Source organism: Miscanthus floridulus, chromosome 19, assembly GCF_019320115.1.
Source record: "Miscanthus floridulus cultivar M001 chromosome 19, ASM1932011v1, whole genome shotgun sequence".
Lineage (NCBI taxonomy): Eukaryota > Viridiplantae > Streptophyta > Magnoliopsida > Poales > Poaceae > Miscanthus > Miscanthus floridulus.
Genome location: NC_089598.1, coordinates 105,949,524 through 105,963,522, shown reverse-complemented (window position 1 = coordinate 105,963,522; position 13,999 = coordinate 105,949,524). Strand labels below are relative to the sequence as shown.

General features: G+C 48.2%; 3 protein-coding genes across 4 annotated transcripts; 2 read left to right on the top strand and 1 right to left on the bottom strand.

Annotated features, from left to right (window-relative positions):
* Positions 1-3,672: 3,672 nt before the first annotated feature.
* Positions 3,673-4,450, top strand: LOC136526753 (uncharacterized). The gene has a single exon (XM_066519334.1). The coding sequence runs from the start codon at positions 3,717-3,719 to the stop codon at positions 4,293-4,295; it is 579 nt and encodes a 192-aa protein (XP_066375431.1). The 5' UTR covers positions 3,673-3,716; the 3' UTR covers positions 4,296-4,450.
* A 161-nt stretch (positions 4,451-4,611) lies between these two features.
* LOC136526752 (ras-related protein RABA3-like) lies at positions 4,612-6,407 on the top strand. The gene is made up of 2 exons (XM_066519333.1): positions 4,612-4,741; positions 4,857-6,407. Exon 2 carries the CDS (start codon positions 5,636-5,638, stop codon positions 6,308-6,310), a length of 675 nt encoding a protein of 224 aa, XP_066375430.1. The 5' UTR covers positions 4,612-4,741; positions 4,857-5,635; the 3' UTR covers positions 6,311-6,407.
* Positions 6,408-6,540: 133 nt separating this feature from the next.
* Positions 6,541-12,279, bottom strand: LOC136526751 (uncharacterized). 2 transcript variants are annotated; one of them, XM_066519332.1, is made up of 6 exons: positions 11,770-12,279; positions 11,372-11,672; positions 10,640-10,798; positions 7,597-7,892; positions 6,998-7,126; positions 6,541-6,888 (listed from the first exon to the last, which is right to left on the bottom strand). In XM_066519332.1, the coding sequence occupies exons 1-6, from the start codon at positions 11,968-11,970 to the stop codon at positions 6,880-6,882; spliced, it is 1,095 nt and encodes a 364-aa protein (XP_066375429.1). In that variant the 5' UTR covers positions 11,971-12,279; the 3' UTR covers positions 6,541-6,879. The 2 variants fall into 2 exon arrangements, with proteins under 2 accessions (XP_066375429.1, XP_066375428.1); XM_066519331.1 differs by having other exon boundaries at positions 6,541-7,126; positions 11,770-12,275.
* Positions 12,280-13,999: the final 1,720 nt, after the last annotated feature.

Genomic DNA, 13,999 nt, shown 5'->3' with positions numbered 1-13,999 from the left:
GGGAAAGAGAATTAAGGATGGGGGTGGATTCCATGCATGAGAGCAGCTTCTCTATGAGCTAGATCGATCAGGGATAGGACCAGTATAGAACCGCCCACTGGGAACCACTACTACACAAATGATTTTGTAAGGCAGTGCACTTTTATTAACCGAGGCGGTCATAAAGTTCAACCACCTCATAAAATGCCTAGGGATTAACCAAGGCGAACGATTTTATTTACGGAGGCGGTCAAAAATGTCCGCCTCAGTAAAACGATTTACGGAGGCGGTAGAAAAATGACCGCCTCCTAAAATCAATTTACCGAGGCGGGCCTCCCAAAAATGGATCCATTTTAGGAGGCGGGCCTCTTAGGAGTTAGGGTTTGAAACCACCGCACTCATCACTCGGTTTTCCTCACCTCAGACGCACGCATCCCTCTCTCTCCCCCATGCATCCGTCTCTCTCTCACCACACAAGTAGAAGCGCCTCCCTCCCTCTTCCTCAACCACGTGTGCCAGCGGCCATGGAGCGCCGGAGTAGCAGGCAGACGACGGCGCGCAGGTCTCCCTCCTTCCTCCTCGGCGCGGGTCTACTCCCCAGCGGCAGCGCGGGTCTCCCCCCCCCCCCCCCCTCGGTGCGCGGGGCCGCATCTCCTCCCTCAGCGCGCAGGGCGCCACCTCCCTCGGTCTCTCTCTCTCCGAATCCAACCGGTTCAGGTATGGCTCTCCCCATCTTCCTCTCTCTTCCCCTCTTCATGTCCCTCACTCCACTCTCTCTCCCCTTTGTAGATCTAGGCGACGGATGACGCCGGCAGATCTGGGCGGACAACGGACGAACCAGAGCCGGCACGGACGGCGGCGGTAGGCGGGACTCTGGAGCCGTCACCAAAGCTGGAGCTAGCTCTAGAACCTGGATTTATTTTATTTTATTTTTTATAGCCTGCCCGCCTCAGAAGCAGACATTTACCGAGGCGGACTATTCGACCGCCTGCATAGTTTCTTGATTTACGGTGACCTTTCAATGGCCTCGAAATGTAAAACGTCCACCTCCATTAAGTTTTCTGTACTAGTGAACACCCTATACGTACATTTATTTTCACGCCACAAATTAATACTAAGTGGCCAAAGAATAAATTAAAGAGAGTATTAGGGCATCAAAGAAAAGAGAGGGGATTGGAACATCACTCCTACCATCGCGACAGATGATTTCTTTTTTTCTTTTGAAAGGGGAGAGCTTAATTATAGAAGGTCAACATGATTACAATCACAGGCTAAAACCACCGACACGTAGATCGAGATGTCATTAGCAACAAAAATATATGAAAGCTCTTTCCTACCAAACTGACACACCTCAAGGGCTATCTCATTTGCACTCCGATGAGACTTGGCACGACAGATGATTTCAACTCAACAAAATGATGTCGGAAAGAGGAGAGCAGTGAACAATCAAGCCTGTTCCAGCTTTTGAAAGACAAATTATTAATCTACTATAGCAGTAGTTGTTGGCAATATAGCAAATATACCAGACGGAAGTATAGCAAAGATATTTCATTTTGTGTGGGACCTAAAGATTCTAAATGGCACCAGTGTCCGTAATTTTGTACGCTGAAGCTCTCTGCACGGTGCGAGATGTTCATTTTTCACAATAGATCCATCTTCTTTCTGGCACCGGTACTAGCCCATTGTCAACTCTATCAACTTAAATCTTGTTTCCACTTAACTAAAACCAGCTCTGCTCTATACACTATGTCATGGAACAACTTCAAAAAAAACATGAAGTTTCTGGAGTATCCTTTAGGGGCTCCAGAAAAAACCTAGAATTGACCCTCAACTCTACTTCTTTTCCTTGGAGCAGAGTCTGTAAAGCTAATAGAGCTATCCCTGTTTGACTAGCGAAATTGGAAGCGGAGCTCAAAAGAGTGGAACGAAGCAGTCCCAAATAGACCTAACCTAACCCTGCATGAAGAGCGACAAGTAGATCTAAATGTCTGAACATATCATTATTTAAATAAACACCTATGTTCAATGTCTTGTGGCGAAAATAAAGAAATATACCATGATTCGGGGTGGTATAGGTGCGGTGCACCTTAAAATCTTGTTTGGCTAGACTCAACACATACGAATTGAAGTGCATATGATCCAAACAAGTCATAAGAAAAGTCTTCGAGCATGGTTTTTTTTTTTTTTGTGTGTGTGTGTGTGTGGGGGGGGGGGGGGGGGGGGGGGGGGGATTTCCTCTTGTTTTTGTTTCGTTTTGTTTGTTTCTTTATCTGTGCATTTATGCCTTCTCCCTATATAATATGATGAATGATTGTCTTGTCCGTTTAAAAAAAACATTGCGATGTTGCTGCTTCATTGGTTCTAAAAAAATACAATTTTATGTTTAAAACAAGGTAGACCGCTTTAAAGTTTGACTTATAAAAAATAGTGTCGACATTTATAGCTTTATTGAATAGATTAAGTATGAAAAATATTTTAATCCCATGATTCTTATTCGATATTATGGATGATAGTATTTCTTGTAGATTCAAAAGAAACTTTTAATTGTTTGTTTTCTACAAACAAGATCAGGTTATTTTTTTTTTCTTGAATCAAAGGGAAGATAAAGTGCATCTAATGGCCAACTAAGTGTAACTCAATTGGTCAAGTTCTCTATGGCACAACCCACTCATACCTAAGTTCTCGATTTAGGTGAGATTCGCCGTCTAGCTCCTGCAGTGCACGTGTTTATAGGAGCAAACAGAACTACTCTAGATTTTGAAGGGGGGGAAAAAAGTGTATGCAGTGAGCACTCTGACTGGATCTGCATGCTTCGTGTACCTTTACCATGTCGGCGATCGGCGGCAGGATGACATGGGCACGTGATCGACCTGCCGAAGCCAACCAAACCGTGGAGGATCGGAGTCCGGTGGGCTATCCTCTGGAAGTGGAAGGAAGAAAGCCCAGCCAGCCCACGGCATTCTGTTCCAGCCTGCCGCGGCCCACCGCTGAGGAGGAGGCGGCGCCAGTAGCCTGGGCGTTCGGGTTACCTGATTTTTTCGGGTCGGGTAATTCAAAATTCAGGTAATGAAAATTGATACCTGATATTACCTCCGAAAAAACACTATCCATAAATTCGGATACCCGATAATTCGGGTTCGGGTTCGGGTATTACCCGATATACCTAAATTTACAGAAAACAACAAACTACACTAAATTTCAGTAGCAATCTATACATAATTTCAGCAGCAATTTGTATAGAATTTCAATAGCAATTTATAGAGAATAATATATTACAGTCACTCATTCAAATAGATAGAATTATATTCTAATAAAGTGATAAGTTAAATGGTTCAGCTAACAACACATGATAAATACAAAGACAAAAACAAATCTTTGAGTAGTTCGGGTAGTTTGGGTACCGGGGGATATTACCCGAATTACCCAAACTAATTTCGGGTAATTAAAATCGCTATCCGAATTTGGGATCAGGTACCTCGGGTTCGGGTAATTCGGGTTTGGGTTCAGATAATTCGGGTACGGGTAATGGGTATCGGATATTTTACCCAGTCGGGGCGCCGTGTGCGTGCGTGTCCGCCTCCTCCACCACGTCGTCCCCATCCTCCCCTCCCGCGCCCGTGCGGCCGTGCCGTCGTCGGGACCCACAGCCCGTGGCGTGGCGCAAGCGGGGGCCACCCCAAGCAGAATAACCGTGTGGCTGTGGCTGTCCTCCTCCTCGTCTCCCCCAGCACAGCACAATGGACGCCGCCGTCTCCCTCTCCCTCTCCCTGCCCCTGCACCACCACGCCCACGGCGCGCTCCCGCTCCCGCTCCCGCTCCCGGCGCCCAACAATCACCACTACTGCGCGGTCCCGCTCAGCCACCACCCCTCCGCCGCCGCCGCAAATGCGCCGTCGTCCAAGGCCCACGCCCAGGCTCCTCCCGCGGCGCGCCTGAGCCTCGCCGTCGCCGCGCGACCCCGCTCGTCGTCGTCCCCGGCGCTCGCCCCAAACCCGGCCCCGGGCCCGCCCGCCGCCCGCTCCTCCAGCCGCGCCGCCACGGGGTACGCGGCCGCGCTGGCCGACGCGTGCGCCCGCGCCGGCACGCTGCGCCGCGCCGCGCGCCAGGCGCGCGCGCTCCTCCACTCCCGGCCAGGGCGGCGGCTGGAAGCGGACGCCGACGCCGCGGTCGCGGGGCAGCAGCTGGACGCGCGGGTGGCCGCGCTCGTCAGGATGCTCGTCGCCAAGGGCAAGACCGCGATGGTCGCCGAGGCCCTGGCCGAGTTCGCCGCCATCTGCGACCACCTGCTGCCGCACCAGCCGCGCCACGCCTACTAGGCCTGCTGGTTAAGCTAGTATCCCCGTCAGACTGAACATTTGTATTCGTCAAAACACTCCACGACCACGAGCATTTGTACTTGTGCATGGCCTTCGTTCGCCATGAATACATGCTTTGTGCTCTGCTACATGCAAATTCTGTCTAATGGCGCCTAGGGAACGTTGTGTTACCATTGATTATTAGTACTACTTTATTAGTATATGGAGATTCTTCCATCTTATATACTCCAGTATTAATTAAAACTAGCATTTCTTCTAATATGTCAACACATCTGAACATCATCACATTGTTCTTGTTCAGCAGCAGTAGCTGGCATCGGCAGCAACTGCTGAAGCTTTTAGTAATTGGTCGGTTTGCTTGGCTACAAACCACTCCCTGATTCCCTGAACCACCACGCTTTGTTTTCAAGCAGTTCGATGATCACGCCCTGGAGTTTCTAAATGAGGTAAGATCAACTGCCTGCGACGAACAAAAGATACTGGATCCTGTACTGACCTATATATATCTGCATTATGCATACTGACAGTCTCATCATGCTGATGATGAGTCGTTTTAAGCAGGGCAGGACAGCAACTGGAAACCAAGGAACCAAGATTGTTAAGAGGGAGAGACGTAATCACACTGCTAATTATAATCATAATGTCTTCAGAGTAGCAGTTGAGGATTGCGCATCAAAGTCGATTTCTGCTTCAATTTATTCTTCAGGTCCACTTGCAAACCTAACCGCTAATATCATATAAGTACATGATTAGGTTAAGAATTGCGTAAGACATGATATCTGCGTATCGCTGCTTGCATTGGCCGATTCCCGTCTGATATATGCTTGCGTTTGTATATGACTAGAGAGAGAGAGAGAGAGAGATCAACCTGTTACGTACGATAACTTGCATGTATTTTGATTGGTATTATCTTCCAGACTTCCACCGTCATTTATTATTTGTAGCAAAACCCAAGTGGATGGCGATTGGAGTGGTAGCAAAACCCATATACATGTACCAAACTCGCTGTAGGACTAGTACAAACGTCCACCAAGTTAAGTAGTCTTGCTTTAATCTCTATATCAGCTAGCAGCAGTCTCCATTATGAAAGATGCTGATGAGCACCTCCAATAGCAAGAGCGATAGCAACCTCTCCTTGTCTCCCTCTCAACCACTATCCTCTCTATGCATGCCAATGTCATCACCAGCACATATATGTTTATGCATATACACACAGATGACATTATATAAGCATATATATATATCTCATCTAATACAAGCTAATAAGAGCGAGACGGCCGGAGAAGTCATTTGCTGCAGCTGCAAGCAGGATATAGGAGTAGTAGTAGTGTGTAACGGAGATGGAGGAGGACTACGTGTTCAAGATCGTGGTGATCGGCGATTCGGCGGTGGGGAAGACGCAGCTGCTGGGGCGCTTCACCCGCGACGAGTTCTTCCTCGACTCCAAGTCCACCATCGGCATCGAGTTCCAGACGCGCACCGTCGACATCGCACGCCACCGCGTCAAGGCCCAGATCTGGGACACCGCCGGCCAGGAGCGCTACCGGGCGGTCACCAGCGCCTACTACCGCGGCGCGCTGGGAGCCATGCTCGTCTACGACGTCACCAGCCGCCGCACCTTCGACCACGCCGCGCGCTGGGTCGCCGAGCTCCGCGCCCACGCCGACAAGTCCATCGTCGTCATGCTCGTTGGCAACAAGGCCGACCTGGCCGGCGCCGCCGGCCAGCGCGCGGTGGCTGCAGACGAGGCGGCCGCCTTCGCTGAGGAGCAGGGGCTCTTCTTCTCCGAGGCGTCCGCGCTCAGCGGGGATAACGTCGAGCGCGCCTTCCTCACTCTGCTCCAGGAGATCCACGCCAACGTGTCCAGGAAGACGCTGGAGGCGGCACCAGACGAGGCCACCGCCGCCGCCGCCGACGTGCTGGCTCTCAAGGGCACCAAGCTGTCGCTCGCTGATGAGATATCCATCATGGAGACGAGCGCCTTGCGTAGAGCAAGAAGCTGCTCCTGCACGTGATGGTGGTGCATGCATAATTGCGTATACATACAACAGCTCATGGAAATTCAATTTAGAAATATATATTTCGCAGAACAGTCTGCTTCCACCAGCGTTCCTCGTAGTGTCGACTAAGTTCAAACAGTTTGTGCTTCGAAAGAAATTTTCTTAACAGAGATAATAAAAGATAAAAGGAACGTTATACATGTATTATGTAAACAATAATCAGACCAAACAAAAATCGAAGCACGTTTGGGAATATGATGAGACTGAAGGGCCCCTTTTGCATTATGTTGTAATTCGCTACCCTACAGTAGTTAAACTGAAGATAAAATACAAGGCAACCAAGACCAATTGTTGGCCACACAACTATGGAGTTTTGAGTTTACGGCCACAGGGGCATGAATTTTGAATGATCAACTTAAACACCAGGGCACACATGCCAATTTGCCAGCTGCAGTCAGCTTCAAAAAAACCAGGTGCAGCCTCGCCACGCAAAAAGAAATTATACATATGCTGAACCTCTGCAAGCTGCATAAGAAAACCTAATGGTATCGACGTAATGCCTGCGTTTACTCCACTGTAGATTTTCACGAGATCTAGCAAAAGGATTTAGATTTAAGGTGACGAAGGCTCTTGCGGTTCTGACTGACTGTTCTGAACTATTCGAGACATCAGCTTTGATATCTCAAAGATTGCGTTCTGTACCTGATCGTCTTCTGAATCTGTCGGCCGAACCCACAAGGGTGACTGTAGTCCTGAACTTGCAGCCTTCTTGCCCTTTCTAGACGTTGATAAGGCTCTCTCCAAGTCGGATTGTCTCAAGGGTCTAGGTTTCTGAAACAGCAGTAGGAAGAGAAGAACTAAAACCAGTGAGACTAGTAATCAAACTTTACTTCTTCACTACCTTCCAACTACAGACAGATAACCTAAAGTCCAATAACAATTCTATCTGAATTTTATCCACGAATCCAACATATACAATCGACATATTCCAAGGTAACAATCAACATCATTATGTTAAACAGATTATAGAAAACACTGTTGAGTTATCAGAAGTGAATTTGCATTCTAGTTTAGCACTATGTCAAAGAAGCCTCGACCAAGGCATTTTCTTATAGGTTGAGAAAAAGGACAACCCAGGAACACATGCTGAAAGCAGATCCCCACAACTCGGTGTGGGGCGAGGGTGGTGTGTGTGTTATCCATGAGTTCTAGTTTAGCCATGAGTTTAAACAATGATTTTTCAGAAAACAGCATGAAATCCTGTATAGCTCCAGGTTATGTGGAAACAGAAGAATACTCACATCTAATTTCCTCCCGTTTTTCTCACTGTCCAATAGCTCCCTGATTGGGTAGAATGCTGCCTGCTTGCACAGTTCTAGAATGTCTGACCCAGTAAAGCCCTCACACAATCTTGCAATGTGATCGTAATCAATATTAGGCTCCACATTTTCTCCCTTCAACACAACCTGAAGTATCTTGCTCCTTTCACTCTGAACAGGAATTCCAATTTCAAATATCTGAGTAAAGCGCCTCAGGATGGCCTCATCTAGCTCAGATGGCCTGTTTGTAGCAGCCAGGACCATCACACGAGCATTCTCTGAAAAGACATACAAGTTATCATTAAGTACTGATCAGTACCATATTGGAAGTGAGTTCGTACAGTTACCGTAAATAATTTACATATCCACATGTCAAAATAACAACCATTCAGAAAGATATGCCACCAAGAAAAATCTCAGGTGATAACCAGTAAGATATCAAGCAAATAAGTATATATTTGTATTGACTTCTTATGTCCGCCTTAGACACATAAATTCATGCAGATGAGAAAAAAATTGTTAAGCAATCCCTATATCCACGTGACCAACTCATTTATTTTTTGCTGAAGTACTGGGGAATCATGCTGGATTAGGGACTCATTTGGTTATTGATGAACAGTGTAAAAAGCTACGTGTTAACCTTTACATATTAGTATGGATCCAATGAACAGCGTAAAAAGCTACGTGTTAACTTGGGGCTCTTGGTGGGTTTCAACTCTAGCCTACCCCAACTTGCATGGGCCTGAATGGCTATGTTGTTGTATGGATCCAATGCAGAAAGAACACATGTCTAGAATTAGTTACTTTTAACAGGCAAAGGCGGAAAGAAATAGTGGGGAGTCATGCTGGATTAGGGACTCATTTGGTTATTGATGAACAGCATAAAAAGCTACGTGTTACCCTATACATATTAGTATGGATCCAATGGAGAAAGAACACATGTCTAGAATTAGTTACTTTTCACAGGCAAAGGCAGAAAGAAATAGGGCCCATGCTATGGAAACAATTTTTCCATTTGTTTCCATGGTTTGTTGAAGCTGCAAATATTTTCATGACAAAAGTCTGCCCTACAATGATTTTGACAATTTGCATAGGGAGGGGGGACCTTTCTTTTCTATCGAACATGCAGGAGCGCTGTATTTCATTTCATTTAAGAAGATTATTACTCAACTGAACAACACCAATGACACAACACACACACATCATGAAATAGTTCCCGCTAGAAAGGGAAGGGAAGGTGCGACCATAAAAGCTACTGCGATAGGCCTTAGGCAAGTTCACCATTACAACAATTAATTTCTCCTAAAAAGGTGAAACATAAATACACAAAAATTAAGAGGAAATTGTCTTGTTTTACAAGGAACAATGGATAGATAAACTGAAAACATTTGTTGTTACTAAACTACTAGTTTGCTTTCTGTGGATTTTACACGGTTTCAGCATTAAAAATTCTGAAAACATGGTATTACTATCACAGTAGTATTGTGGTTAGAGTCACAAGCATGTGTGATGTACGGATATCTCGATGTCAATAACAACGCTAATCTCATCAAGACAGTACGGACAAATAATGTGTTCCAAAGCAGATTATTCTCATATAAACTAGCACCAATTAATGTACGCTAGTTGCTCCCTGTTCATTAGAGACGGAGCCAGAAATCATTTAATGAAGGGGGCAACTAGTAACAATTTTGCAAGAGTGTGTGTGTGTCCCCCTGGCCACCACAAGGGTCCTTGTATTGTCCCACATGACCAGGCATAAAGACAATGAATGTAAGTACGACCAAGGGATATCTAAACAAAAATGTGATAACCGGGAGATAAAAATACCCACGGTAACCATTGCAATCAGACCACTGGCCAGTCCCCAGGGGAAAAATCATCACAGTAACCAACCAGCAACCAGTAATGTCAAGGCTGCAAGAATCTCCATAGTCCATGCAGATATACAACAGAAGTCATGATATTACTAAACCTATTTACACATCTATGGATATGTCGTGGACTCCTTTGTGGGCCAGACTTATAGGCGCAAAAAGAGGCCTTCCCAGGCAAGTTAGGCGCATGCAGAGGCCTTTCCAGGCAAGCAGGCGCACCGCGCATGCAGAGTCCTCCAGTAATATAGGGGGTAAATTAGAAATAAACAGTATCCTAGATTGATTTGTTTCGTGATTTCACGAAAGCCTCATCTATAAAGGCTGATAGTTTGTATTAGGGAAGATTTATCGAGAGAAGAAGAAATTTCCTAGGGTGGGGGGTTCTCCTTTGATCGACTGAGCTCTGGGACTCCAGAGGCTATTCGGTCGATATCCCCTCCGCTCTAATCCCAATTCCCTATCCCCTCCGCTCTAATCCCAATTCTTGTGTGCCTCTGCTATCTCCCCTGCGCTCTCCCCATCACCAGCGCCATACCGGGATATAGTTGGCATTATAAACTAGCTCAAATAGAGCAAATAAGAAACACAAACTAAGCCAGAGCAGTGGTGTAAACGGGTTTGTTAAGAGCAACGGAACATATGGCCGGTGTGGGATTATTATTCCCACAAGACTTAAAGCACACGTCTGTCTTTATAGACTTCAATCATGGAAGCAAAATGAAAGTGGTGGCTGCTGTGGGATTATTATATTCACACAAAGCACAAATCTATATCTGTTGCTTAAGTCTCTGGAATGTCTAATTTAACAAAAACAGGGAGAGTGCATCTTATTTTAAAACATGAAAAATGGAAAAACCCATTGCATTATTCAGCAATAATATGCAGTAGGAAGATTTTATCGATAACAAATGGAATGATGCAAACAAAAACAAACAAGGATGGTGTTGGCAATCAAGATTTATTTACCCTAATAATGTTCTATCCAGGGTGCTGATTTGTAGTAGGGTTATGCTGCTTGCATGCTCATAAAGAATTATTGCAACTATACCATAACAGTAAGCAATGTTTCACAGGTTCACATCGTTGTCAACAAATGTATGATGTAACATCAACTTTCATGGAAGCAGGTAAAGTATAAGAGGACTCACGATCGGTAGTGAAGCCATCCCAGAGGGACATGAACTCTGTCTTCATATTAGTCATGGCTTCATGGTCGGTTGTCCGTCGTTGCCCCAAGAAACTATCAACCTCGTCAATGAAGATAATAGCGGGCTGGAGCTTGTGAGCGAGACTAAATACAGCAGCCACTGCCACAGCAATAACATACCAACATCAGTGTATAGCATAGACCCACAAAAAAAAAACAATACAATTGGCATCAATTCTAATTCTAAATTAGTAAATACGTGGACAGCTAAATTAGCAATGCAACTCAATGCAATATAACCGCTGCTGCAACAGCAATAATAACAAACTACAAACATAAAAGAAGCAGAAACTTCTATAAATGGTAGGGATTCAAAATCTGCGGATTTCTATAGCATCCTGACACAAAAACCTATGCAATTGCCATCGTTTGTAGAGCAAGTAAGTTTCTAGTGGGTAGCTGGATTAGCGATGGGACTAAAAATGCAGCTGCCGCTGCCACAACAACAACAATAATAACAGATAAACATCGGTTGATCAGTGTATGGCATACGCAGACAAAAGGAAAAGAAGAATATGGCAGAAGACTACTATAATAGGTATGGATTCAAAACCGCGTATGGCATACGCAGACAAAAGGAAAAGAAGAATATGGCAGAAGACTACTATAATAGGTATGGATTCAAAACCGGTGGATAATTGGATATCCGGTGCACTAGAGTATAATCGCTCACCGAGCTTCTGGGCGTCCCCGAACCACTTGCTCATGAGATTGGAGATCCTGACATTGATGAAGACGGCACCGGACTCCCTGGCGATGGCCTTGGCGAGCATGGTCTTGCCTGTGCCGGGCGGGCCATACAGGAGGACGCCCTTCTGGGGGCTGAGGAGCTTGCCGAAGGTAAAGAGCTCGGGGCGGCGCAGGGGCAGGATGACGAGCTCGTAGAGCGCCTGCTTGACCTGGTCGAGGCCGCCGATGGAGCCGAACTCGACGTCGATGCTGTCGGGGTTGATGACGTCGCACGCAATCACGTCCTGTCGGTGCCAACGGAGGATTAAGGCGAAGTGAACCCTAGATGGGGTGGCGGGTGTGGATCGGAGCGGGGGAGGAGGAGAGGAGGGAGGGACGGACCTCGTAGGGCGTGGTGGAAACGAGGGGCCGGCCGAGGCGCTTGGCGATCTCCTTCTTCTGCTGCTGCGCCTTCTGGGAGGCGGCGCGGTTGGGGTCGAGGTGGCGGAGGCCCGCGAAGAGGACGAGGCAGCTGAGCGCGGCGCTGGCGGCGTACAGCACGAGCTCCTGCACGAACCGCGACGACTGCTCCGACGACCTCATCGCCCACCCTCGCCGCTGAGGCTTTGCTCCCCCGTCCGTCCCGCGGATGCCGGAGCGAACACGGTGATTATCACCTCTGTCTGGCTTGCGGAGGAAGAAGGATGGATGGATGGATTCGCGGGGGAGGACGGGGGAAGGGGATGGATTGGATTGGATTAGTGGAGGGGGCGGCGCGAGCGGGGGAGGGGGAGGGGATTGGATTGGATTCTGATTACTGCTTGTGCTTGCAGGAGGGGTTTGGGCAAATTGGGAACTCGGGTTGCCTTCTTTTTTTTCTCTCTCTTTTTTCTGGATGGATGGATGCTTCTGGCGAGAGGAGGAGAGGATTACTGCATTAGATTAAGGGTGTGTCTACGGAACACTCGGGTGTTTCAGGGGGCATACGACACCCGAGTGACACATCCTCTAAAATCACTCGATTGCAACAAACAAATATAATCGAGTGCCATATCCCAGCCAAACACAGCATGACACCAAATCGTGCTGCAGAATGCGGCCCAACCCGTTGGAGTCCCGGACACCGCCCAGCATGCGGCCCAACCCGTTTACATTTCCCATCCACGGTTTCAGCCGAGCCAGTGCGCGGTCCAGTCCAGCCCATAAGCCAAATTGCACCGCGCGCATCCCCAGCGTGGGGGTGGCAGCGTGCGCTAGTACGCCGCAGTTGAGTGGCAGCTCGTCCTGCAATAAAACTCGCTTGGAATTGGATAAACTAAGCCGTAATGCTACTGTTAAGATGTCCGGAAGGCCGAACGTTTCGCTCCACTCACTGTCGTATACGTCGTTTGCCTAAAAAAGCAAAATTAACTCCCGCCCGCCTCGTTTCGCTCCACTCCCGCCCTTACCTCTTCCGCATTCCTCATCCCCTGCCACGCACCAACGTCCGATGTCCTCCCCTACCAGGAGCCCCCAACGTCCAGAGATCCAGCGGCCATCTCCCCCACCCCCGCGAGATCCTTGGAGCAGGAGCGAGATCCACTCTCTTCCGACGAGATCCGTGGAGGTGGTGCGGCGGTGTTGCAAGGGAGTGGGCAGCTCCCCTCCACCCCCGGCGCGCCGCCCTCCACTCCGCCGGTGGCGCCCTCTCTCACCTCGGCGACTAAGCTCCTCCCACCCCCGGGCGGCCATGGCGCTCCTCGCCCTCTATCCCCACCGTCGCCGCCGAGCCAAGCCCGATACCGATGGCGTTGGTGGCGGTTGTGCTCGTGCGCCACCGCTCGCCGCCGGCTCCGACCTCGACGGCTGGAATCGACCGGCCCAGGCTTCCCCTCCCCTATGATGCAAATGCATGTTTCAAGTGTTTTAGTCGTTTCAAAGGTACGTTGCAGTTGTTTGTTATGGATGTTGCAAAAGTAGATCGGAGGATGTTGCACATGTTGCATATGTTGCGAGTGTTTCAAAAGCATGTTGCAAGCGTTTGTTCAAAATGTTCCATCTGTTTTCAGACATATGTTGCAATCATTTTTAATCTGGATGTTAGATATGTTGCAACAGTATGTTCTAAATGTTTCAGCTGTTTCAGTCTTATGTTGCAGTAAATGTTTTTCATGTTGCAATTGTTTTATCTGGATGTTGCATATATTTCACACACATGTTGCAAATGTGTGTCCCAAAGGTTTCATCTGTTTCAAACATATGTTGCATTCAGGTGTTTCATGTTGTAAGTGCAGACCGTCGGCGTTGATGTCCATGAGAGCGGGTAGGGCCAAGCCACGGTCACCGACGCGTGGAGGAGGTGCAGGCCACCGCCGGCGGTGTGGGCAGGAGGCACGGGCGACGTGGTGCTATTGTGCAAGAGGCGGGGGCGAGTCTTCCAGGCAGGCTGGAAGAGACGGGCGCTGCTCTGGTGTGGAAGAGGTGGGGGTGAGTCATCCGAGCAGCGTGGGCAGCGGATCTGAAGCGGGTGGTTCGGATGCGAGCGCGGGAAATGGAGCTAACGCGGGCGACACGTGAATCCGAGCGGACAGAGCGGAGCAGCCTCGGGCGTCAGAACGGACGCAGGTGTCCGGACGGGCGCATGCGTTCGGGA

Bases quoted from the DNA above. Each gene is read 5' to 3' on its own strand.
- LOC136526752 (XM_066519333.1), top strand. From the start codon at position 5,636: ATGGAGGAGGACTACGTGTTCAAGATCGTGGTGATCGGCGATTCGGCG.
- LOC136526751 (XM_066519331.1), bottom strand. From the start codon at position 11,970: ATGAGGTCGTCGGAGCAGTCGTCGCGGTTCGTGCAGGAGCTCGTGCTG. The intron at 10,799-11,371 runs GTGAGCGATTAT...TTGCTGTGGCAG, and splicing joins CGGGGACGCCCAGAAGCTCG to TGGCTGCTGTATTTAGTCTC. The intron at 7,127-7,596 runs GTGAGTATTCTT...CTGCTGTTTCAG, and splicing joins AAAACGGGAGGAAATTAGAT to AAACCTAGACCCTTGAGACA.
- LOC136526753 (XM_066519334.1), top strand. From the start codon at position 3,717: ATGGACGCCGCCGTCTCCCTCTCCCTCTCCCTGCCCCTGCACCACCAC.